Source organism: Heptranchias perlo, chromosome 5 (genome assembly GCF_035084215.1).
Source record: "Heptranchias perlo isolate sHepPer1 chromosome 5, sHepPer1.hap1, whole genome shotgun sequence".
NCBI lineage: Eukaryota > Metazoa > Chordata > Chondrichthyes > Hexanchiformes > Hexanchidae > Heptranchias > Heptranchias perlo.
In genome coordinates, this window is record NC_090329.1 from 43,119,687 (window position 1) to 43,146,923 (window position 27,237).

The 27,237-nt window shown below is 43.8% G+C and overlaps 1 protein-coding gene across 2 annotated transcripts in view; it reads right to left on the reverse strand.

Annotated features, from left to right (window-relative positions):
• Positions 1 to 27,237, reverse strand: part of nbas (NBAS subunit of NRZ tethering complex) — a 293,872-nt gene that overhangs the window by 33,255 nt on the left and 233,380 nt on the right. For both annotated transcript variants that reach the window (XM_067984290.1, XM_067984291.1), the window contains exons 45-48: positions 22,553 to 22,771; positions 20,740 to 20,942; positions 8,933 to 9,022; positions 8,632 to 8,827 (exon numbers count right to left, since the gene is read on the reverse strand). In XM_067984290.1, the coding sequence (XP_067840391.1) occupies positions 8,632 to 8,827; positions 8,933 to 9,022; positions 20,740 to 20,942; positions 22,553 to 22,771 (708 nt within the window). The remainder of the gene's footprint in view (positions 1 to 8,631; positions 8,828 to 8,932; positions 9,023 to 20,739; positions 20,943 to 22,552; positions 22,772 to 27,237) is intronic.

The window sequence follows — 27,237 nt, forward strand, 5'->3', positions numbered from 1 at the left end:
CTGAGGATGACAGAACATTATAGAAACAGAGATTTATAAAATACTTCAACACTCGTAGGACTGCAGTAAGCATCTCTGTTTGAGAAGATGCCTTTTTTTTCACCTCCCTCTAAGGACACAGATTCTGTTCCTGCTTTAACGTTTATAGAGTTGATATCCTCTTTGTATTCTACAATGGAAATTTGCTACCATATGACACCAGCAAAAATGATTTTTTGTTATAAATGTTATGATCAATACTACAAAGCAGATTTACAGAACTGGATAGATCCACATAATGTTTAATTGATAGCATTTTCTAAAGAACAGCAAATCACAATCCACAATATTTGTGTTGTGGCATAATCCTCATTCAATACAAGGTTATAATATTAAACACTAAAAATGCTTTAAAATAATCACTTGTCCCAGATAGAAACAAAGGGGCCAATTTTCGGATGGCTGAGCGGGTGCATTCGTGGCGGGGGGGGGGGCTCTCTGGAGCCAACATACCCACTTCCGGGTTCCCTAATGACGCGAATCGGTGCACGCGCAAACCCGCATGCGGGACTTCCACCGGCAATCAAAGCCGGCGGGATCCCACTTAAGATCATTATCTGGGTCCTTGAGGTCGTTTACAGACCTCATTAGTTGGAGATTTTAGGAGGATTCGGATTTTGGACGACTCAGCATGTTTCCCATGCTGGGGGAAACACTCTCCGTTTAAACAGACGTGTTGCAGCCAGCAGCAGCTACAAATGTTCATTTAACAGGTGCGGGGTAAACCCTCATTCATTGCAGCAGGGCACTCTGTCACCTCAGACAAAGTTTGCCTAGCACACCGTTGTCTCCACACTCCAAATTATTAAATCATACTATAAGTTCTGCTGTCCAAACACATTTACCTACTTTGCGGACCCCCTCACACTCACACCGTCAGGATGTGGAGGGGGTCCATTGCTGTATTCATCACTCCATTGGAGGACGAGCAACGTCACCAGCCTCGCCAGGCATGCCATCCACCTCCGCCACGTGGAGCTACACAACATAGTGCTGCGCAACAGGCACCTGCACAAAGTAGTCGTGCAACTACACATACACCCACTGTAGGGTGACCCAATGGGTGGCATCAAGGGTGTTCATGGAGAACCTCATGAAAAGGCATTATTGCACAAGCCAGTCAAGAATGGCCAAGATGTGGCAGTAGTGTGACAATATAATATGTAATGTGAGTTGATCAGAAATCAAATATAAGTAAAAACCATGAGAAACCCTCAAATACCCTTGTGCATCCCCTTCATGCTCACGACACGTTTGCCTTACGCTTCCTACTACACATATGTGATGCATGCCCTGTGGCTGCAGCACAGGTAGTGGCAGGGGGTGAGGCTGACCGTGAAAGAGACGCATGAGAGGGTGAGTATGAGACAGAGCCATGAGAATGTATGAGGATTGGGTTGAGTGGTAGTGGTGGGATGAGTACTGGCGAGGTGAGTAAGTGCAGGTAAGATGAGGATGAGCTTTGAGTGGGTGTGAGGAGTGATGTGATAGAGTAGTGTTGGCAGTGCAGAAGGAGATGTGGAGTGGAGGCGGTGATGTGGCAGACAGAGTGTAGGGGAATGAGTAAGTGTACTCACTTTGGCTGACCTACTTAGGTCATTGAAGCACCTCCTGCACTTTATACAGGTGCGTGATATGTTGGTGGTGCTGGAGACCACCTCTGCCACCTCGAGCCAGGCCTTCGTGGTGGCAGAGGTAGGCCACTTCCTCCTGTCCGCCAGGGAGAAGATCTCTGTCCTCCCCCTCCTCCTTACCCCATCCAGTAGGACCTGAGTGAGGCATCATTAAACCTGGGAGCAACCTTTCCCCTGGGCTGCTCCATGCTGTAATTTTGGCTCCTTTCTGCAGCGTCAGTGAGTGGAGGACTGTCCCTTTAAATAGGGCTCCTCCAGATAACAGCATATGATGGGGTGCGCAGTCCGCCCGCTGCGCAGCTTTTCAGTGCGAAACCCGGAAGCCAAAGTAAGTGGCTTCAATTTACTTACGATCGCGTGGGAACCCATCGATTTTACTGGGCGGGTTACTCACGCGCCCAGTCGACCCCCCGCTGGCAACACGCCTCCCTCCTAATATCGGGCCCAAAGTATCAGATACAGATAGAGAAAGAATATTCTCATAGCTGGTTCAACTGTTGCTTTCTCAATTCACAGTGGAGCTCGGCATTATAAAACAAATCCCTGAATCCAAGCAGTACCAAGACTAATAGAACATAAAGTATATAACCAGAAAACACAATTCAACCTGTAAAGCTCGTCACCTCCACTGGATAAGTTCAATCTATCTATCAATCATGGTCTTGACTCAAGACAGTCAATTTGCTGAAGGAGCCAAACAACTAGAAGTAAAACCTCAAAGATGATAAAACCCAAATTTCTCTGACTCCTCAATATAAACCAAAAAAAATACAGGCTATCAATCTAATTCATAACATACATTAGTAAACGCTGACCAGCTGCATTCAATAGACAACATCTATAGCCTGAATAGCAGAGAGACCATTGAGTTCAGCAGGGTATTTAATCATTTATATCTATATTCATCCTGATGATTCTTCTTCACCAGACAATTATCCAGCTGTTCTTTAAAAATTAACCATCAACTTTTGGTTTCTACTGTCAAGCCACTTTTCAATTCAGTTATTAATTCCATGACCCTGAATCTTTACAAGTCTTATATATGGATCTTCATCAAACGCCTTCTAAAAATACAAATAAATTATCTCCACTGATCTACTAGTTTAATTACCTCCAAATGAATTCTAGTAAATGAAGCACATGCTATTGATTCTTAGCTATTCCTCAGAGCGTTGTACTCTGCAGATGAACAGTGATTGTACATGACCAGCAACTTTACAATGTGATCTATAATTCCCAATTTACTCCTCCATTTTTGAATATCAGGGTAACTTTCAGTTCTAATGTGCATTTCATATTTTTTATGGTAATTCTAAAAATCAGTGTACTGTTTATTTCCTTAAACATTTTAAGGCGTACTTCATCAGGTCTGGATGTCTTGGAGACATTTAATTCTTTGAGCAACTAGGTTGAAGATAAGGTGCCGGAATTCATATTCAGAAGACTCTGTTTTCCTAGAAGCAGAAAATGACAAGCTATCCAAAGCTGTTTTCAGGCTGCCCCATTGATATATCTCCTTTCTGATAGACAATGTTAGAAAATTATCTTGCCCCCACATCTGACCTTTACCAATAAGGGGGAAAGAGGGAGTACTTTATACTGAAGATACTCAACCACCTCCTCCAGAGTACCAATCCCCTTGAAATAATCATTCTACTTAGAACTCCTCAGTGTATTAGTGGATTGTTGGAGTGACACAAGGCAAGGGATTCTTAATGTTGTACCAGTGAGGTCAATCTATTTAGCAACAGATTGTGGCACTGACATGATCACCACTTGGTAGAGTGGGATTTTCTCATCTGATGTTTTCAACATTCCAAGAGCCCAACGTGTCCTCCCATTATAAAAGTCAGAGATGTGGGAGAGATCAGGGGAAGCTGTTTGCATTGCTGCTATTTAAATTTAAGGCAAAACAAGTTACAGGTGTGCTGAATTTTTCTTATGCTGAGGAGTTTCTTTGATTTTAGCAGGACTGATGGCTTGGTAAGATTTGCTCCTAGTGCTGCTTCCTCACTGATAGGGAAACCTTAAACCCCCTTGGATGAGGGAGATATTTTCAAATTGTCAGTCCTGCTAAAATCAACCAGGTGAACTCAGTGGCAATAAAAAAAACAACGCATGCATGATGACAGGTTTTTACTTAATTTACTTAGACATTACAAACAATATTCTTTGCCCTCTTTCACATTGCCGACTATTATAAAAAGAAGGCATCCAGTGCTAAAACAGTGAATGGAGTGGGGCTGCAGGAACATAGAATGTTGTCTATCCCAAACATGATTTTGTCAGTGATTGCACCACTGGATTACAGGGATTCCTTCACAACTTCCCTCAAATCTTCACTGAGGTAGAAAGAGGAAGAAAATGAAACAAAACAATGGTGAAAAGGAATAATTGAAGGAAAAAATAAACAAAGGAGTAATAAAGAAAGAAGTGTTGATAAAGAATGAAAGAAATGCAGACGGAAAGAAATGGAATGAAGAGAAAGAATGATCAAAAGATAGAAATGTACAAAAACAAAAATAGCGAATAAGTAAAAGAATAAAAGCTGGGAAACTGGACTAAGAACGTCATAAGAATGAAAACTGAGAATAGAAAGTAGTTCTCGAGTAGGACACTCAACCCAATTCGTGTTGGGAAATACAAGTTTTTTTGCAGGCATAGTAGTACAGTATTTTGTTTGCTGGGGTGGGGGGGGGGCGTTATATCATTTTAGAATATTTACTGAATACAGGCTGATTTCAAACAGTGCACTCTTAAAACAAATAATAAAAACAAAATTGTGAGCAGCTAAGCAAATTTGCAGGGCTCTGGGGAAAGAGTAGGGGAGTGGGACTAGTTGGAAAGCTCTTTCAAAAAGCCGGCACAGGCACGATGGGCCGAATGACCTCCTGTGTTGTAAGATTCTATGATTATAAGAAGACAGACAGAGGCAGGAGCAAATTATTTACCAGATCAAGGACTTCAATGTTGAACAAAAGGACAAATAAATATGAATGAGGTAGTAGGCTGGCAGAAGAAAGTTTAAATTAATATGCAATGAAGCTCCATATTGACCTTATCCTAGATCATTATTTTAAAAATTGTTGTTCTACTTGTTTTCCTCTATTTTAAGAAGAAAAATATACACAATGATCTAAAATAAAACAATGGCATTATTCTTTAAAAGTAAATGGTTAATGATTCTAAATGAGTTTTCCTAAGCTTTACATTAAATGATTAAAATAAACAGTCTAATAAAATAAGGGAATAACACCAGACTTTAATTCTGAATACACATTACATTTCAATACATTTTTAGCTTTGGAATTTTATGATAATGATTTTCAATAAAAAATATCCAAGGTAGGACGGGCAGGAGTGCAGCATATAAGTACATTTTGGGACTTCAGCAAGATGGAGCAGGATTTTGCCCTGTGGTTGTCCACACTTTCAATTCCTGAACTCGTCTTCCTGAGGGAAATAATGGGAGATGCTTCGGCACAGTGAGACAGCGTAAAGGGATGGGTAATAAATGCTGGCCTTGCTAGCGACGCCCACATCCCATGAATGAAAAAAACTCGTCAACCCATACGTTTACATATACCACCTAGTGGCTGGACTGAGAACTGCACTTCCAAATACTTGGGAAGAGGCCACCTGCGAATGATGCAGGAAGAATAGAGACCAAAGGTAAGGATAGAGGTAAGAATAGGGATGCACAGAGGCAGTCACCTGGGTCTGGAGGTCCAAGATCTGGTGGGTGCCATTATTTCAGACCTTACTTCAATAGGGTCTGGCTCACAAGTCTTTCACTGTATTCATTAATACTTTGTTTTCTTATATATTATTTGGTCTACAGAACCTCCAGCACTGCAAAACATCATGACATGTTTCTTAAAATGTTTTCCATTTCTGGACTGCTCTTTGATGGGCGCCATTATGATATTACTGTAACCTGGAATATTGAGAAAGAATTCAACTTTAGTCCTCTGGTACTTTTAGCACAGTGAACTCCACCAGGGTCTGACTGTGTGCCCCTGAACCATGGTAATAAGCAGCAACTACTGTAAGAGTTAGAACTGAACAAAAATGTTGGAGAAATTTTGTATCTGGGATGCATTTTTCCCTAAAAGCTTTAAAATTTTCAATATTGTAGGATAGTGAATATCTCAAAACTTGAAGAAAAATGGTGAGTGGTGATGGAATGTGGCTGGGATGGATCAGAATTAGGACTGGCGAGTGAAATTAAACAGTGTCAAGCAAAGTGAAATCGAGCCAGAACATTGGAAAATCAGGGCCAGGAAAAGAATGGATGAGGATGGGACTTTGAAATTAAATTTCCAGCTTCCAAATACTACAGAGACTTTTAATTGCACTCGAAGGACTGTCAACCACCACCTTATGTAGTGCAATGTGGGGTATAGGCCTGCCAGTCTGAGAAATTTCTGTCCATAATTTGAGTTTTACCAATGAAGCATTGGTACATACACAAGAAAACTAATTCCAATTAACATATAATCTTTAGACTCAAAATTATCGCAGCAACTTAGTGGTCAGTTGTCTATAGCAAGTGAAATCTGATCATTTCTACAGATTAATTCATTTAGTAGAGCTCCTAGTTAAACTCATACTGTAAGCTGAACAGTTTCTGTACTTGTCACCATGAAAGGTGCTGAAGAAGTCAGTTTGCAGATGCCTTAAACAAAAAGGCAGTTTTCTGGATTCTAATTATACACGCACCATGTAACTAGAAAATTACAGAACCAAAGGAACTTAGATAAGATACATCAAGGGAATTCGAACAGCACATTTTCCCCCTCTAGTGGTTGAGGTAAGCCTCCAAGATCAACACTCAAATAAAGATTAAAAGGCTTCTGCAAATTGAATACCTTTAAATTATTAATTGTGTTAACTATTCATTACCGTTTTAGCATCTGCTGTGTCTTATGGTTCAGATGGTGTTTGCCTCAATGAAGTAGTTTAAATTTTGCAAGAGCTAGCTTATCTCCCAGCACCACCGCAATCCATGAAAACTTATATATACAGTGCCTAGAAATTAATTAAATATTAAACTGTCTTTAATGCGTGCACAGCCTGACTAAGGGGATTACACACTCTCACACAAATCCCAGTAACTGTTGATAACACTGCCATTTGGTTCACTGAGATTTGTATTCCTTCACAAGAGCACGCGGAGAGAGAGTGCGCGCGTACACAGGAGAGAGAGTAGGAGAGGGCGGGCGAGGGGGTGCAGGCAAGGGGGCGTGGGCGAGGCTGCAGGAGTGAGAGTATGTGAGAGAGTGAGAGTGAGAGTGTGAGATCTTGTTCAATGGTGGGGGGGGGGGGGGAAAGAGGGGAAAAGAGTGGGGGGAAGGGGTGAAAGGGACCAATGAACATGGCCTGGTATTGGAAATCTGCGAGTTTGGGCAGCATGCCAGGTTCCAGCCCATGGAAATGCAGTAACAACTCTGCGCTCCATTCTGTTTTCTGCCCACACAGCCTCATTCTTATCAATCACCACACCAGGTCTCACTCCTGTGAGCAACCATGTAGAATTGAACTGGTGTGTAACTAAGAAAACTAGGCAGCTTGATTAGGTAGTGGTTATGATGCTTGTTTCTCATCACTATGATTGAGTGCCAGGCAATGTGTGCCCAACAGTCCAGCCTGCCGGCTAAATGTGGAACAAATGTCATTACTGCTCAGAGTGCACTAAGGTGGAGTGATCCACGGAAGTAAAGCATCTCACCTCAAGATAAAACTGGACATGATGCATCCTTCCTGCAACTAATACCATTCTGGATGGTACTAGTTGTATGGTTGTGTAGAAATTTACATTGGTGACAACACGCACAGTATTTTAATAATGCAAGGATTTGGAATGGGAGTCTGGTTTCAGCTTTAGAATTTGCAAAAAATAACTCTGTGCAGCCAGAAAGCTCAGAAACTGTATATGGAGGAGGTTTGCTGATTTGTCACCTCAGATAGAAATGTAGTTTAATGGCTGAATGCACACGTTCTATATTGGAATAGGGAACAGACTTATAATTAAAGCATCAGGCAACAAATGCCTATTTGTTTTCAAAGCTGGATTTTGCAGATTTAAGAAAAATGAAATTGCACATTTAGCGTGCCAGTTCTTAATACTGTGGATCAATGACTTATATGAGGCCTATTTACAGTTGGAGCACAGAGACATCTTGAAGAAATGTGCATGTTTATGGGCTCAAATGGTTACAGAATAGAAAAGTTATCTAGAGTGAGCTTGATTTTGCAGTATGAGGGGAGAGTAAAAAGCTAACTAGTTGCATTTTAACAAATGGTAGATTAAGAATCTCAGATCTGGAGAATACTAAAAGGAATCGTGCAAAATGTTAGAAATTAATTATTGTAATATTTTGATTAAAAAATGCTTTATTTGTGTCTAATTTTGATTAAAAGTTACATGGCACAGCTTATGCAGTCTGTTAACATTGATTTAATCAGCCCAGAACGTACTGCTGGGAAATGGAATCGAGTTTCTCAGACACATTGTTACAAGATGATTTTTTTCTGCAACAGAGCAACATATGGTTTAGAACAGTTGGTAGAGGTTTGTGTTTGGGAGTGAACAATTTAAATTTGCCAGTTTTGAAGCAGGGTTGAGTTCGCTATTAGTTTCAGGTTACAAATAATCCTTTTCAGAATATTGTAACATTTATTTCCAAATACCCTATAAATGTCACATGGTAAGATTTATAAAGGGGGACAAAATGATTCTATAAAACTAGAAAGTTAAAAAAAACATCCATTTTAACTTGACATGTTGCTTCATTTTGCTTGTGTAACAGAATATATAAGCAGGATCACAACTTGAAAAACATATGTGCTATATTGAGGAAACAGTAGGTTAGTATATATTACATCTTTAAAATAATTTTATGAAAACAATTACAAATGAGAAAACAAACTCTCACAATGTACAGATAAAAGCTACCTGTCTTTCCGGCCAGCACACTTTCAGAACAGCCTGCGTTCTGAAGAGCACAAGTAACTTGCTGTCCTCATCGCTAAGGTGAAATGCCTGCTCAAGAATTTGCAGAACATAAATGCGAGGTTTTACAGGCAAATCTGCATCACCGCAAAAAGGTCTCAGCCATGTCAAGAGGTCATCCGAAGATATGAGCCTTCCCCTAAGTTAGAAAAGAGTGTTTTTTTTCAATAGTTGATTGAAATAAAATTAATAAGCCATTAGCATATGGATGCATTAGCATCTTTAAAGTAAAACACGTACTTACCCATCCACAACATTGGAATGCACTGATTTGACAATACCTTCAAGAACCTGGAGTGGATCCTTTTCTGATAGAACATTTGCACTGGTACCACTGTCATAAAAACATCAAACATGGAGGTAAGTAAACGGAAGCATAAATTTAATTTATCCATTTATTAATGGGAATTTGGGTCGTTCGGGTATGGTAGTGCAGTGGTTATGTTACTGGACTAGTATTCCAGGGGCCTAGATTAATAAATCAGAGAACTTGAATTCAAATCCAACCATGGCAGTTTGAGAATATGAATTCAGATAAAAAGAAATCTAGAAATAAAAAGCTGGTTTCAGTGGAAATAGTGACCGTGAAGCTAGCAGATTGTTGTAAAAACCCAACAAGCTCACTAATGTCCTTTAGGGAAGGAAACCTGCCGTCCATCTGGTCTATATGTGACTCCAGTCCCACACCAATGTGATTGACTCTTAACTGCCCTTTGAAGTGGCCTAGTAAGCCACTCAGTTGAACAGGGCAACTAGGGATGGGCAGTGATGTCCACATCCTGAGAATGGAATAAAAATTATCTGTTAAGTTTTTTTTTATTCGTTCATGAGATGCGGGCGTCGCTGGCGAGGCCGGCATTTATTGCCCATCCCTAATTGCCCTTGAGAAGGTGGTGGTGAGTCGCCTTCTTGAACCGCTGCAGTCCGCATGAAGGGAGTTCCAGGATTTTGACCCAGCGACGATGAAGGAACGGCGATATATTTCCAAGTCGGGATGGTGTGTGACTTGGAGGGGAATGTGCAGGTGGTGTTGTTCCCATGTACCTGCTGCTCTTGTCCTTCTAGGTGGTAGAGGTCGCGGGTTTGGGAGGTGCCGTCAAAGAAGCCTTGGCGAGTTGCTGCAGTGCATCCTGTGGATGGTACACACTGCAGCCACTGTGCGCCGGTGGTGAAGGGAATGAATGTTTAGGGTGGTGGATGAGGTGCCAATCAAGTGGGCTGCTTTGTCCTGGATGGTGTTGAGCTTCTTGAGTGTTGTTGGAGCTGCACTCATCCAGGCAAGTGGAGAGTATTCCATCACGCTCCTGACTTGTGCCTTGTCGATGGTGGAAAGGCTTTGGGGAGTCAAGAGTTGAGTCACTCACTGCAGAATACCCAGCCTCTGACCTGCTCTTGTAGCCACAGTATTTATATGGCTGGTTCAATTAAAATTCTGGTCAATGGTGACCCCCAGGATGTCGATGGTGGAGGATTCGGTGATGGTAATGCTGTTGAATGTCAAGGGGAGGTGGTTAGACTCTCTCTTGTTGGAGATGGTCATTGCTTGGCACTTGTCTGGTCCTTTCTAACTAAATCTCTTTACTGACTGTTTTGGATAACTTATGCAAGTGCCACTCTCTCAAATCCATCAAGTAGATCATTATTCTTCCCATGCTTAGTAGTTTTCCAAAAACATTCCTCATTTCATACAAAGACAACAGCAGCAACATTTTGGGCAAATGTTATTTGCCTGAATGCCTGCCTGAACAAAATATATATAATGCAGAGGATTTGCATGCCATTTTTTTTCTCAGGATCTAAAGCTGAATCCATCTCAAACTGATATAATAATAGACCTTTTTGTTGCCTGGATGGGTTCAAAGTAAAATGAGCTTGGTCAATCTCATGCCAGTTCCAAATGGGTGCATTCAACAGAACATAAAAAGGACTGATTCAACAATGATGTGTTCAGAGTACACCCTTGCATTCCAGAGGCATGTCTTGCTGAATTGGGCGAGTAGGCCCAAATGCCTGATTCGCAGGGTTCCAACCTCAGCAAGCTACATTTCCTCTTATACCATATGCCCTTCTCAACCTGTACGAAGGATCGTGGGAGCACTGAAATTATAGCGCCATTTTTGGTGGCATTGGTGAATTAGCCTTTGTGCTTATCAAAGGAAGCAAAACACAGTCTGCTGAGTTACAAACTACTTATTTTAAACTAATATGCAACAGCTTTTGCATAACAGCAAAAGCATGAAATGAGATTAAAAATTAAGCTTTAATTTGTACAGGTTTTTCAAATAACAGACTTAAAATTCCATAAGTTTTCCTCATTTTGTTAACCAAGGCTGTATCCCTTCCAGTTTCCTGACTGTGAGCTAACAAATCTCATTATATTCAAATAGCACGTTGGATAACTTATGAACATTACTGCACCATAAGATGGCCTAAGCTAACAGCTATTCTACAAACTGTATAATAAAGTCAGATATCCAAACACAGATATTTGAACTATTTGGCTATGTCTTTTCAGACCTGGTTGGTCATTTTCAATTGGCATAAATGCTTAATATAGTGAATGGAATTGGTAGAGTAGATTGGGAATGATTTTTCCCTGTAGTAGAGGAGCCCAGAGCAAGGGAGCATCATCCTAAAATATGAGTTAAGCCAGTTAAAAGCAAATCCAGGAAAAACTTAATTCACCCAAAAAACTAAGAATATGGAGCATAGATGGGAAGTCAATTAAGCAGTTTAAAAGAGGGATAGGTACTTACTTTGGAAATAAAGGCAGTAAGTGATACGGATAAAAGGCAAGAATTAAAAAGATAGATCTTCCATGCCCAACAAAATTGGTGGAACAGGTTTGATGGTCTACCCCTATTCTTATGATGGTAAGGTGCTAACTGTGGGTATCATCACACATGCACTAAACTATATTTTCCCTCCTTGAAGAGTGGCCTATGTAACAGGCCTAACTCCTAATTGCTACCAAGCAGCCCCTGCTGGAAAAAGTGTGCTGTCAAATAGCCTGCTGTCAACTTACTATCAAGTTTCACATAATGGACGCTTGGGTGAGATAGCAGAGGGTGACAGATGCCTGTCGAACCATACCACGGCAGGAGTTGATATCTTTATGAAAGGGGGGAGAACCTCCTTCAAACCTCCTCAACCATCGCGTACACCAACTCTACAGCAGATGCCGCAACCTCGAAACCAAGATAGAGTCCACACGCAGACACAGCAGACCAGCTACGAGACACCACCAAACAGACAAGGCAACGGAACTACGCTGCCTACATGAAAACCAAGAGCAGGAAGCTTGAGAAACTCGGCATCACCACCAGCATCAACCAAGCCTCCCCCGGTACCACGGTTGCAACCACAGGGAAGTCTATCGTCAATGTGTCCGACCACACCCTTCAACCAGACGAAATCGAAGTTCTCAGCCGAGGGCTCAATTTCTGCCCCACCACCAAAATGGACCCCACTGGTCTCGCGGCGGACACAGAGGAATTCATCAGGAGAATGAGGCTCCGGGAATTCTTCCACAAATCCCAAGATTTCAGCAGCGAACCCAATGAGACAATCAACAATCCGGAACAGCAGACAGAGGGATCCGCGGCACAGCAGCCGAAGAAGAAAGAGTGAAACTGGACTCCTCCGGAGGGTCGCTGCCCTAAGCTTGACATGTATGCTCAAGCTGTCAGGAGATGCGTCAACGCCAGATTCATCAGCCGCACTCACAAGAAAGTCCAGAATGTCACCCGAGTACAACGCAACGTCATCGACGCTCTCAAGACCAACCGCAACATCGTCATCAAACCAGCGGACAAAGGAGGAGCCATCGTCATACAGAACAGAACGGACTATTGCAAAGAAGCATACCGATAACTGGACTACCAGGAACACTACAGACGGTTACCCGCAGATCCGACCAAAGAACACACCCACCAGCTCAACAAACTGATCAAGACCTTCGATCCAGACCTTCAAAGCATCCTACGCGCTCTCATCCCACGTACTCCCCGCGTGGGAGACTTCTACTGCCTCCCAAAGATACACAAAGCCAACATACCCGGACGTCCTATCGTATCAGGCAACGGAACCCTGTGTGAGAACCTCTCTGGATATGTCGAGGGCATCCTGAAACCCATCGTACAGGGAACCCCCAGCTTCTGTCGCGACACTACAGACTTCCTACAAAAACTCAGCACCCACGGACCAGTTGAACCAGGAACACTTCTCACCACGATGGACGTCTCGGCACTCTACACCAGTATCCCCCACGATGACGGCATCGCTGCAACAGCATCAATACTCAACATCAACAACAGCCAATCTCCAGACGCCATCCTACAACTCATCCGCTTCATCCTGGATCACAATGTCTTCACCTTCGATAACCAGTTCTTTACCCAAACACACGGAACAGCCATGGGGACCAAATTCGCACCCCAATACGCCAACATTTTCATGCACAAGTTCGAGCACGACTTCTTCACTGCACAGGACCTCCAACCAACGCTATACACCAGATACATCGACGACATTTTCTTCCTTTGGACCCACGGCGAAGAATCACTGAAGAGACTACACGATAACATCAACAAGTTCCATCCCACCATCAAACTCACCATGGACTACTCAGAATCGGTTTCTTTCTTGGACACACGAATCTCCATCAAAGACGGGCACCTCAGCACCTCACTCTACCGCAAGCCCACGGACAACCTCATGATGCTCCACTTTTCCAGCTTCCACCCTAACCACGTCAAAGAGGCCATCCCCTATGGATAGGCCCTGCGAATACACAGGATCTGCTCAGACGAGGAGGAACGCGATGGACACCTACAGACGCTGAAAGACGCCCTCGTTGTAAAGGGACATGATGCGCAACTCGTCGATCGACAGTTCCGACGGGCCACAGCGAAAAATTGCATAGACCTCCTCAGAAGACAAACACGGGACGCAACCAACAGAGTACCCTTCGTCGTCCAGTACTTCCCCAGAGCGGAGAAACTACGCCATGTTCATCGCAGCCTTCAACATGTCATCGATGACGACGAACACCTCGCTAAGGCCATCCCCACGCCTCCACTACTCGCTTTCAAACAGCCACCCAACCTCAAACAGACTATCGTTCGCAGCAAATTACCCAGCTTTCAGGAGAACAGCGTCCACGACACCACGCAACCCTGCCACGGCAACCTCTGCAAGACATGCCAGATCATCGACACAGATACCACCATCACACGAGAGGACACCACCCACCAGGTACATGGTTCATACTCCTGTGACTCGGCCAATGTTGTCTACCTCATACGTTGCAGGAAAGGATGCTCCGGAGCATGGTACATTGGCGAGACCATGCAGACACTGTGACAACAGGTGAACGGACACCGCGCAACAATCGCCAGATAGGAGGGTTCCCTCTCAGTTGGGGAACACTTAGTCAGTCAAGGACATTCAGCCACCGATCTTCGGGTAAGCGTTCTCCAAGGCGGCCTTCGAGACACACGACAATGCAAAATCGTCGAGCAGAAATTGATAGCCAAGTTCCGCACCCATGAGGACGGCCTCAACCGGGATCTTGGGTTCATGTCACGCTACACGTAACCCCACCAGCGAAAAAAAGTTATCTGTTTTTAATACAACTGGTCATTCTCTCTCTTTCTCTTCCTTTCGGATGTTTCTCTCTCTCTGTCTTTGGGTTCGGACCGTTTGTATATTCAGTAGTCCTGTATGTACTGTCTCTCTGTCTGATTGCCTTGACAACGGGCAGTTGGAAAGATCATCTGTAATCACCAGGCATTGTTCTCTGACTATATATGCGGTAACCTTCAAGGAATCCCACACTCACCTGACGAAGGAGAAAGCCTCTGAAAGCTTGTGATTTTAAAATAAAACTGTTGGACTATAACCTGGTGTTGTAAGATTCCTTACATTCAAAGAGTGAGAAAGACCATACCCTAGATTGACCAGTCCCTTTAGAGACCCAGCAGCATCAGTGGCCTATACATGGTCCATTTTTAAAGATATGGGGAGTTGGGGCTCACCCAGGAGAGCGATTTAAGATATAAAAGCTTAAATAATCCAAGGTAACAAGGTTAGAAAAGACCCAAACAGGTAAAAGTAACGAAGTATGAGGTAGCACACCTCGGGCATAAGATTGGCAGGTGGGAATACAATCTAACGGGTAAAGGAGGGGGTAGATGAACAAAGGGATTAGGGCTCCAGTTATGTAACTTGTTAAATGTCAGTTTGCAAGTGCAAAAATAAATCAAGGCTAATAAGATGCAGGGCTTCAGAATATAAAAGCAAAGGAGTACTATCCCCACATATAATTCACTACTGCAGTTAGTCTGTGCAAATACACAGGAGAAACTTTCAGTAAGTTGCAGTCAGTCTCAGTAGTAAGTAGGTTACAGAAGGTAGCCTTCCTCAAAAATAAGTAGTTTAGTCTAACCTTTATTTATACTGAAATTTTTATTTAGGGTTGTTACTGTATTTCAAGCAACTCTTCTTACATATGGAATTAAAAAATAAAAAAGTCAAATCTTTACCTCCCACAGAGCCAGCCCCTTCAATGATCCCTCCTTGATAGGCTATGCCATGATGTCAATAAAAGGGAAGCATCCCAGCACAGCTCTATAGGGACTGCAGCTTAGTACCGGCCTGAGCGCTGATTCTAAGCCATTCAAACCCAGGAAACCATGCTACTAACTGGGCATGCAATGCATCCAACTAATAGTGTGCATCCCTGAGATCACATAGCCCTGGATTGGCTCCCAGGCTGATCTGAAGACAGAGCATCCAGCCCACGTGATAGACACCACTTGCTGCTTTGAGCCACAGTTGTGCTTTTGGCATGACATGCACCTCAGGCATACAGATCACAATTGAGAGTCTCACACCTAGGATTTTCTTACATAGCAATAATAACTGAACTTCTAAGTAATTAATTGTATGTAAAGTGTTTTGGGACGCTCTGAGATGTTTCATAAAGCACTATATAAATGCACATTCTTTTTAATTTGTCCAATATTGATAGTTTTGCCTTAGTCCTTTGCCTGAAGGAGGCAGTATGAAAACTCCAATTAACAATAAGGGTACTGAAACATCATATCATGAAACATTATAGTAATTTCAAGTCATGTCAGGGCAGAAAGAGAAACAAAGGGGCCGATTTTCGGATGGTGGAGCGGGTGTGTTGGGGCACGTAAAATGGCGGAATCCCACTGACTTCGGAGTTCCCCAGTGACGCGTTTGGGTGCACGTGCACCTCCCATCAGCAATTAAAGCCGGCGGGATGATCAGTTACATAGTTAGGCAGATAGTTGAGGTACTTGAGAGACCTCATTGAGTGGAGATTTTGGCAGGGGTGCAATTTTGAAGGATCCTCAGCGTGTTTCCCGTGCTGTTGTACCAGCCGTGTTTCAGCCAGCAGCCAGTAGGAGATGCAAAGGACTATTTGACAAGTAAACCTCATTTATTGCAGCAGGGCACTCTGTCACTTCAGACAAAGTTTTGGCTGCAACACCTTTGTGTTTCCACTCAAAATTCTTAATTTCTACCCAAAACTTTGCTGTGCAAGTACATTTACCTACTTTGTGACCCCCTCAAACTCACACTGTCAGGATGGGGGTGCCATAGCTGCATTCATCACTTCATCTGAGGACGAGCAACATCACCAGCCTCGCCAGGCATGCCGTCCATCTCTGCTACAAGGAGCTCCACAACACAGTGCTGCATCACAGGCATCTGCACAACAGCCAGGAGGGCAACAACAGAGAGAGCGGCGTCGCAGGAGGCACTACCCTCGCCACAGGGTCTACAGACCAAGGTTCAGCTTCCTGGACCTCTCTGAGGAGCAGTGCATACGGAGGCTCAGAGTCAGTCGCCAGGTAGTTGCGGACATCTGTAGCCTCCTTCGTGCCAAGCTGCTCCCGGCTAGCCTGAGCAGCAATTCCTTACCCGTCGCTGTCAAAGTCATCACTGCCCTCAACTTCTTCGCCTCCGGATCGTTCCAGGGTGCCACTGGGGACATGGCCGGGTTCTCTCAGTCGTCTACACAAAAGTGCACAAGGCAGATCACCGATGGCTTGTTTCACAGGGCCTCGCACTACGTCAACTTCCCCATGGATGACCTCAGCCAGACGGAGAGGGCAGTGGGATTCCATGCTGTGGCTGGCTTCCCACGGGTGCAGGGTGCAATCGATTGCACCCATATAGCAATACAAGCACCTCCACACGAGCCAGGACTGTTCATCAACAGGAAGGGTTATCACTCCATCAGCACTCAGCTCATCTGTGACCACCGCAACAGATTCCTTCACGTGTGCGCCAGATACCCTGGCAGCTGCCACGACTCCTTCATCCTCTGGGAGTCCAACATCCTGTCCCTCTTCCACGCACCGAACACCCGCAAGGGACAGCCCTTGCACATGTAGCTCATGACACCTCTGAGGAACCCCATCACCGAGCAACAGCATCGGTATAATGACAGCCACATCGCTACTAGGTCTACAATTGAGCATGCTATAGGGCTGCTTAAGATGTGCATCAGGTGCCTTGATCGTTCTGGGGGAGCGCTTCAATACACACCAGACTGGGTGGGACGCATTATTGTCGTCTATTGTGCCCCGCACAACATGGCACAACAGAGAGAGGTGCCGCTGGAGGAGGCCCCATCCACATCTGCCACCCACATTGAGGAGGAGGAGGAGGACGAGGAAGCAGAGGAGGAGGAGCAACCCATTGTCAGAACAGCGGCTTACCTGGCTGCTCATGAGGCCAGGGAGTCACTGATATGTAAACGGTTCTCCTAACATCAGACAGTGTGAAGAGTCCAGTCCTCACCATCTGGACTGTGCAGCGGCCACACCAGTCCCACCCACCCCGCACAAAATATTCCTGCAACTACACATACACACACTGTAGATCCAATGGGTGGCAGCAAGTGTGGGCGTTCATGGTGAACCTCATGAAAGGGCTTTATTACACAAACCAGTCAAGAATGGCCAAGACATGGCAGTAGTGGTGACAATAATAATATTTAATGTGCGATTAACAAAAAGCAAATATAAATAAAAAACATGAGAAACCGTCAAACACCCTTGTGTATCCCCTTTGTGCTCACAAAACCTTCGCCTTTTGCTTATGGCTACTCCTACGTGGTGCATCCCCTGTGGCTGCAGCAGAGGTAGTGGCAGGTTGCTCTTGTTCATGCCCTGACTGATTAGATGCTTTGGGCCTACGCCCTCTGGGTTTTGGTGTCTATGAGGGCCCCTCCAAAGACTGCTCCACCTGCATCTGTGCAGCGGCAGACTCGGCCAACTGGAGAGGAGGCAGCATTGCGGGTACTAGTTGAGAGGGAGCAACGGGTGAGACGTGGAGGCGCTTTGAGTAGCGTCCCCACTTCCATGTCCCCTTTCGCTATCTTCCCTCCCCTGGGTCAGGCCCACACCACCCCTACCACTCTGCTGGACAACAGTTTGGAGGACATGTGTGAAGCCTTGTAAGACCAGTGCCAGAGTATCTGCCTGCATATTTATGGCGGCAGAATGTTGTTCAACCCGAGTCCAAAGGGCCGTTGTCAGGGCCTGAATGGACTCATTGGTAAGCCGCGCTTGAAGCTCGATGCAGGCTAGCCTTCCCTCCATCGCAGACATTCCCGCACTTACCCGCGACACTATCCTGTGCCATAATCCCACTCATGCAGGAGTTGGAATCCTCCATCCTCTGCGCGATTGTGGAGAGTGCGCGTGGCACCTGTTCCAGCACCTCACAAATGTGCTGCTGCCCCTCGATCATTCTCCTTTTCATGGATGGCCCCCCAAGGTTCAGCATCTGTGTCCAGCTGAGCAGAGCCTGGAGAAGAATGCTCCCACTGACGCGGACTCTCCACAGCTGCTCCTGCCACCAGTGTCTGCTCGTGCTCACATGTGTGTGGTGACTCACCATGTGCGACCCCAACTAACTGAGGGCGGGGACCCATCGAGGTGTGTGTGTCTGCGCAGGTGGATGGCTCGCTCAGATGTGACAGTGCCCCCTCAGAGGCTGGCAGGTGCCCTGAGGAATCGCCCTCCAACGTCATGGTGGTCGCTGAAGACCCTGTAAGAGAACAGAAGGCAATATTAAGCATGATGACAGATGTTGAGGTGCTGAAGATGGCAAGGCATGTTAACATCAATTACTATTGTTTGTGCTGAATGTTAAAGTTCTGTCACCAGCCGTTTGTCGGGTGCCAGTCTCGGCGTCCCCGACGGACAGGCACTCGAGGGTGCGGCTCAGTTCCAGCGCCTCCTGCTCCACGTCTGTGAGGACGACTAGATGTTGCGACCCCCACTCCAGTACTCGCCCTCTCCCGTGCATTCTGGGCTCTCTTTTCCTGTAAGGGGAGAAAGTAGAGAGGCGTGAGTGAGGGATGGTGACGTGGCCAACCACTGAATGCATTGGTTTGGGTGAGGCTGACCGTGAAAGGGATGCATCAGAGGGTGAGTATGAGACAGAGCCATGACATTGTATGAGGATTGGGTTGAGTGGTAGTGGTGGGATGAGTACTGGGGAGGTGAGGAAGTAGTGAGGAAGTGCAGGTAAGTTGAGGATGAGCTTTAAGTCGATGTGAGGAGTGATGTGATAGAGTAGTGTTGGCAGTGCAGAATGAGTTGTGGGGTGGGGGCGGCGATGTGGAAGACAGAATGTAGGAGAATGAGTAAGTGTACTCACTTTGGCTGACCTAGTTAGGTCACTGAAGCACTTCCTGCACTGTATCCAGGTGCGGGAGATGTTGTTACTGCTGGTGAACTCCTCTGCCACCTCGAGCCAGGCCTTCTTGATGGCAGAGGCAGGCCACTTTCTCCCGTCCGCCGGGTAGGATACATCCCTCCTCCTCCTCACCCCATCCAGTAGCACCTGGAGTGAGGCATCATTGAATCTAGGTGCAGCCTTTCTCCTGGGCTGCTCCAGTCTGTAATTTTGGATGTTTGCTCCAGAAGCAGTATTGGAGGACTGCCCCTTTAAATAGGGCTCCTCCAGCTGACAGCCTGTGATGCAGGTGCACAGTCCGCCTGCTGCACAGGTTTACGATGGGAAACCCTGGAAGCCACGTTAAGTGGCTCCAATTTACCCGTGTGGTGAACGGATGGATTTTACTGGGTGGGTTACCCACGCGCCCAGTCGTCCCCCAGCCCCCCGGTGCCATCCTGCCTCCCTGGTAATATCGGGGCCAAGAAGTGGGCTGGAGAGATAACTTTATGTGGAGGTTGGGCTTCTTTCAAAAAAAGGAATAAGACCATACCTAAAGTAACCAATCTAACTTTTGCTGTTCCACCAGGGCTACATTTTGAATGCGGAAGTGTAAGGGAACCACAAATGCACATCTCCTTCCACCTGAATGTGTGCAGAACCTCAAGATTCATTTGAGATTAAATTTACATTCAAATTAATTTTAAAGATTTCATAAGCATAAAATTACGTACACGATATCTTCATGTATGTTTTTATGATCATTAGATGCAGGAATGTGACATATACAGATAACGAAAACCACTTCTGAACTAAACAAACCATTTCCGGTATTTTTATGTCCTTGAAGTAAGCCCTATCGTTAGAAAAACAACATTATTGGACTGAAATGGTGTTATTTAGTGATAATCCTCTCTCCACATGGAGCCTTGCTAGATGGGAGTTGCAGAAATAGCCCTATAAAGTTATAGCCCAACCTCTGACCTGAACTCCCATCTAACAAGGCTCTGCACTCAAAGTGCAGTTGTGCAAAATTGCGCCTTATATCTTCAATGCTCTGAGTCACTGAATAACTCGACAACATTAAATGGCGCAATGCAGATTACAGAGAAGTAATGCAAAACCACAATTTAACAAATAGTGATGAAACTCCTGTTGTCCGAATACAAATGACCTATTATTCAGTACAGCATTAACAGATAAAGACTACAAGAATCGTTCTTGGCCAGCGAGTAAAGGCAGCAAATGGACTATGTAGGGAAATATTAATTGACTTGAGCTAATTAATTCAGAACACCAAAATGTACATGATTGCAAGCCTACCTTAGTACATTTATTACTCTCTGTACGGCATCTTGTACGACAGCCTTAGGGGATATGTCTTGAGATTCTACAGCAACTTGCAGCATCTGCTGCATCATATCAAGAGGCTGTCCATCTAGAACCATAGTAACCACCAGGTCATGCAGTTTACTGCTCTCAGATCTTGAAAGGTCATATAGATAATAGTATTTTTGGAATAGGCCCTGAAAAAGAAAATCATAATTTTTTTGGTTTAATGAGTTTAAAAAATATAACAATAAGATCTGATCAAGGGTTTACACCCAAATCATTAACAAATCTTCTCAGAAGCTGATGGGGACCTACTGTGTATTCCCAACATTTTCTTTTTTTCCCCAGTTTCCAGCAGTTTTTATCTCTTTATATTCCCTTGAATGACAGAAACTTTCCACAAACAGTAAAGACTTATTACACTGCAAATTTTGTGTTAAAAGAACAAACTTGCATTTATATAACACTTTTCATGACCTCAGGACATCCCAAAATGCTTCACAGACAATTAAGTACTTTTGAAGTGTAGTCACTGTCATGGCATAGAGAAACTCAGCAGCCAATATACGCTTAACAAAATTCCACAAACAACAATGAGATAAATGATCAGATAATCTGTTTTTGGTGTTTGGAGGTTGGAGGTTAAACATTGGCCAGGACACCAGGAGAACTCCTGTGCTCGTCTTCAAAAAGTGGCATGGACTCTTTTTCATCCAACTGAGAAGGCAGATGGGGCTTCAGTTAAGGCTGGTTGGATCTTGATTTGGGTAAGTGGGGCCTCGTCTTGTCCAAACGATGGCACCTGCGATAGTGCACTTCAGTATTGTACTGAAGTATCAGCCTGGATTATGTCTCTAGAATGGGACTTGAACCCACGACCTTCTGACTCAGAGGCAAGAGTGATACTACTGAGCCAAGTTACTGTGGTTTTTGAATGCATAAGCTTACACAGTTGTTTTAAAGTCAATATAGCTGCAGTAAAGAAAAAGGGCTATGCCCCAGTATTGGAGAGGTACTCCGATAAAATAAATCCACTACAGCTACCTCTCACCCCTGAGCTAATCAAGGAGGTCTGCCTGGATCAACTGGCAGGGAGACTTGCCACACAAGTCTCTGGATTTATCGATCACCACCATTAGGCCTGAATGAGTGTGCGCACATACATGCAGTCTGTGTGCAAAGGTACCAATTTGCATTTCATTTTTATTTGACCACATAACATGACGACAGTTGCTGAGGGAAGCAAATGAACAATGTGGCACCAAACCAATGATGGAAGGGTGGGAACATGCACATTAGTTTTCTTAATGCTTCCTATGTCAGCAAAGCTGGTCAAAAGCATGAACTGGGCAACCCCACTGAAGTGAAAGACACCAACTTTGAATATTGAGCCAGGTTACAGTTATCAGGAAGAGGATAATCTTGATATAACCACAGGTTTACTATGACTAGCAAGGATACTTTAAAGTACAGGACTTTAAACTGGCTTGATGAGGAAATAAAATAAATTATAACTAATGGAAAACAGTATGTTGCGGAATTGGTGAAAATTGTAGAAGGGAAAAGTCTTATGGTTTGGCTGAAGGCACTTTAGGGCCACATTGTCAATGAAGTGACTCTGACCTATATCATACCTGACAACACCAATCATGATGTTCACAAATATGAAAAACACTTGATTCTAGCCTTCATTTTGAGTACAAAAAACTATGATTAAAGATTTTGCCTTGTAGATGTCATGTAATCACTTTTTATGGAAGGTGAACATTGTGCAGTTGGTTGTGAAGGACAGGATTAGCTTTACCTGGTCGCTGGCCTTTAGGGAGTGTACAAAGTTGTGGTTGAGTGTTTCTAGATGAGCTAGTGATTGCTGTAGATGAGTCAAAGCCTCTTCATAGCTGACTTGGGAATTCGCTGCAGGTGCGATGCTGCCTTCCAAAGCCTTTTTCTGCTGCTTCTCACTGATTTGTTTGATTGCTTTCATCCCTCGTTTAGTAATCTCCAACCTAGCTTCAACATTCAGCTGAAATGAAACAGACAGACTCAGCTTCAAGGATGTATAGAGTATCAAAAACAGGGGAGGGAGGGGACCTTTTCATACAAGAGAATGCTGACTGCAATAATGTAACTACAAAGTGAGTGGTGCACACAAGTTCCCTCTCTCTCGCCCCATACAGTGCTGAAAAAAGATGTACATCAATCTAAAAGTAAGACAGAAATACAAGATGCAAATTATTATTATGCATTAAAAATTTGTGCCAAATCTCCCTGGGATTTACTTTCACTTTCACAATTCACAATAAAAGATGGGGGGAATTAAATGGATGTTGGAACTAAAACATAAACAGTGTTTATGTTCACTTCAAGATTCAGTACATTACTGCAGACTGCATTATGCAACATAATTGCACTTGTTTGCTATACTATACTACCAATTTAATGCATAATTTAATCAGAAAATATATTACAATTTTATTATTGGATATATACCAATACCACTATAAATGCCATGAAATCAGCAACCAACAGTGTCTCCGGACTCTCAAACACTGAGACCTCACATCTGCATTGCGTCTGCTCTAATGTAGCAGCTGGAGTTGACTCAATGCCCCAGAAACTGATGATCACAACCAACCTAATTACTAGCCTGAGTCTGAACCACCCCGCCTCCTCTCAGGTGGGTAGTCTCATGTTGGTAAGGAAGTTATAGGTTGAGCAGCTAGGTGAAGCAGGCACACAGACTGGGTGCCCTGCTTCCCTCCGAAAATCAGTGCCACCGTGAATAGATAGGTAAGAAAGATCGTGCACGTGCAGTTTGGCTTTGAATTTCATAGGAAACTAAAATCCCACTGTTCCAGGCAAGTATAACTTTATAAATACGAATGAAGTGGAGTGGACTAGACTTGATTAGATTACTATGAAAATCGAGTAATTCAAAAGAACATAAGAAATAGGAGCAGGAGTAGGCCAATCGGCTCCTCGAGCCTGCTCCGCCATTCAATAAGATCATGGCTGATCTGATCCTAACCTCAAATCTAAATTCATGTCCAATTTCCTGCCCGCTCCCCGTAACCCCTAATTCCCTTTACTTCTAGGAAACTGTCGATTTCTGTTTTAAATTTATTTAATGATGTAGCTTCCACAGCTTCCTGGGGCAGCAAATTCCACAGACCTACTACCCTGAGTGAAGAAGTTTCTCCTCATCTCAGTTTTGAAAGAGCAGCTCCTTATTCTAAGATTATGCCCCTTAGTTCTAGTTTCACCCATCCTTGGGAACATCCTTACCGCATCCACCCGATCAAGCCCCTTCATAATCTTATATGTTTCAATAAGATCGCCTCTCATTCTTCTGAACTCCAATGAGTAGAGTCCCAATCTATTCAACCTCTCCTCATATGTCCGCCCCCTCATCCCCGGGATTAACCGAGTGAACCTTCTTTGTACTGCCTCGAGAGCAAGTATGTCTTTTCTTAAGTATGGACACCAAAACTGTATGCAGTATTCCAGGTGCGGTCTCACCAATACCTTATATAACTGCAGCAATACCTCCCTGTTTTTATATTCTATCCCCCTAGCAATAAAAGCCAACATTCTGTTGGCCTTCTTGATCACCTGCATACTAACTTTTGATTTTCTTGCACTCGGACCCCCAGATCCCTTTGTACTGCAGTACTTTCCAGTTTCTCGTCATTAAGATAATATGCCACTCAAAATCTCTGATGCTCTCCATGATGAAGAGACAGAACTTGAGGCATTACTGAGTTCTATGTGGACACAGAAACAGAAATGGTAAGCTGTCATGAATGCAGGTCAGAAATTATTTTTGTTTATGTTTTAGTTCCAACATCATTTCATTCCCCGAGCAGGATTTGATCTGAAGGGCCAGGATTAGACCGAACTGCTGTATGTATTTTTTTATGTTGGCATTTTTCCTTTAAATATTCAAAAATGTGGGGTAAACTTAAGCCTACTTATCCAAGGTTCCTTCCTGGTATAGTTGATATAAACACCATGTGATGTGGTACTGAGCGTATAGACCAGAAAATCCAAGGTACAATTCCCAGTCCATGCTGAGGTGAACTCAGTATTCACAGTAGTAATGGAGCTACAATTGGCATTAACTGCATCTGGGCTAGGGAGAGGGGGTCCACACCTATGATCCTTGCTTTGAGAGAGGGAGAGAAAAAGAGAGTGTGCATGTGTGTGAGAGAGAATGAACACAATTGGGCAATTCTGTGATGCCTTCACAGTTGAATTGTTTGCCAACATTCAATGTTTGCGCTCACATATAAAACATGGTTCTTGGACGAGGTCTCTGATGGCTGCAGGCACCCGTGAAATCATACCCCAGCAACAATCGGTGTCTTGACAGGAGGGAGAAAAATTGGGATGGGGATGGGGAGCCTACTTGGTTTTGCCAATACATGAAATATTTCTGAGCTGCTGGAAGTAACTTGGCTCCACTGTGAAATTACTCTCATTATTCTGCATGAATACAGAACTTCCATATCACTATCTGGGAACTGTAATTTATGTAAAAAAAATTCTTCTCCTCCACTTTTAAGATCAGAGTTTCTAATGCAGTTAGTATTTATAATATGGACTCAAATTTCTTGTCAACTATTTTTCTCCTTGACCCCAAAGCTTGATGTTGGATTTTACTCATTTTCAATAAGAAGTTATTTCTATATAGGGACACTGTGCTACATCTTGATGTCCAAGTCCAACAGCATCTAGGTTCTAAAAATGGCCACTGGGGTGAGGTACCAGAAAGTTGCTGGTGTTAGAGTTGATGCCTTCAGTAGAGAAAATTGGAAAAAAATACTACACAGGAAAATAGTTTATATAAAAGAATAATTATCCAGTTTCACACTTAAAAACTCATGCATCACTGGCTGAATCTGTTAAGTAATGTTATCTGAGAGAGGAACTCTTGTGCCCATCTCCTTGTCATAAGACGCTAAACTGCTGGCTTTTGAAATACTTAAAAGGGCAATATCCAGATAACAAAAGCCTCAAAGAGAAACTTTCTTAAACAAGTGTAACAGGTGTTGTCAGCTGTTATCCTTTTGTGCAAAATTTTAAAGGAAAAGTGCCCTTTTTAAAGTAATGTTACTGCAATGTGAAATAAGTCTCACTCTACAGCCAATGCTGCAGCCACAAAATATCCTAATTGTTCCACACATTTTTTACTTTCTTCCACCTACTCCACATTCCATTAGCTAACCTCGCCGTCAGAATTTCTTGCTCATTTTTCATACTATACTCATCAATTTCTTTATAACTGTGCCTGGAGGAAAGAGGCAGGCAATCATAATAGGTACAGCAAAAAACTTGATATCAAGGTTTTTCATAAAATCACAATACATCTTTTCTACAAGTCAGTCATGATGGTAACAATGTCACTAGTTTGGTCTATTAACTGACCATTTGCTAGATTTGTTTGCACACGTGTACTCGTATAATTTAGCACACATCTCCTCACTGAGTAAAACTCATAAGGAAAGAGAAATGAGCAGAAACCACTTTTCTAAGTTATGTATTTCACATAATGTCAATTGTTTGTTCCTTTTGTTAAGTGCTGACCTGCACTAGAAAGCTGTGAAATGAGCCATTATTTTGTTTTATGGCAATTTCTGTTCATTGCTTGCCCTAATAAGTGGTGATGACAACGCTAGGAAACTGACTGGAAGTGATCGTGTGCTAACAGTTTGACACTGTTGAAGCAAATATCCCATTTATGTTACAGGATGCATCTAATGGAAGCTCCCTTGCTACTGAGTCTCCCCTGTTTATAATGTGGCACATGTTTGGTAACAATAGCTAGCAATGTAAGTGCAACTTTCACAGTTAGTGCACAGTCAAACTTTCTGTGATATTGGGGAGGGGTATTTGGGGCTGAATGCTAAACTGTATTTCCAGGCATTACAGCTTGGCTGAGGTCAATCCTCATGCAGCCAAACCCAAGACGGCAAAACTGACCTAAATAAGGGGGACGGGAGCTATTAACCTTTGCTATCAGAGTCATCACCAAGTGACTAGAGCCACTCTGGGAAACTCTCCTCATAAGGGGAGTTTTGGTGCCTCCACGGAATGGCCTTTGGGTTGATTACTTGATAGGTTTAGCTCCGATAGCGCTTGGGGTGTGAGCGATTGAGGTTTAGCTCCGATAGCGCTTGGGGTGTGAGCGATTGAGGTTTAGCTCCGATAGCGCTTGGGGTGTGAGCGATTGAGGTTTAGCTCCGATCGTGCTCGGGAGTGAGAGAGAAAGATTTAGCTCCGATCGTGCTCGGGAGTGAGTGAGAAAGATTTAGCTCCGATCGTGCTCGGGAGTGAGTGAGAAAGATTTAGCTCCGATCGTGCTCGGGAGTGAGTGAGAAAGATTTAGCTCCGATCGTGCTCGGGAGTGAGTGAGTGAGATTTAGCTCCGATCGTGCTCGGGAGTGAGTGAGAAAGATTTAGCTCCGATCGTGCTCGGGAGTGAGTGAG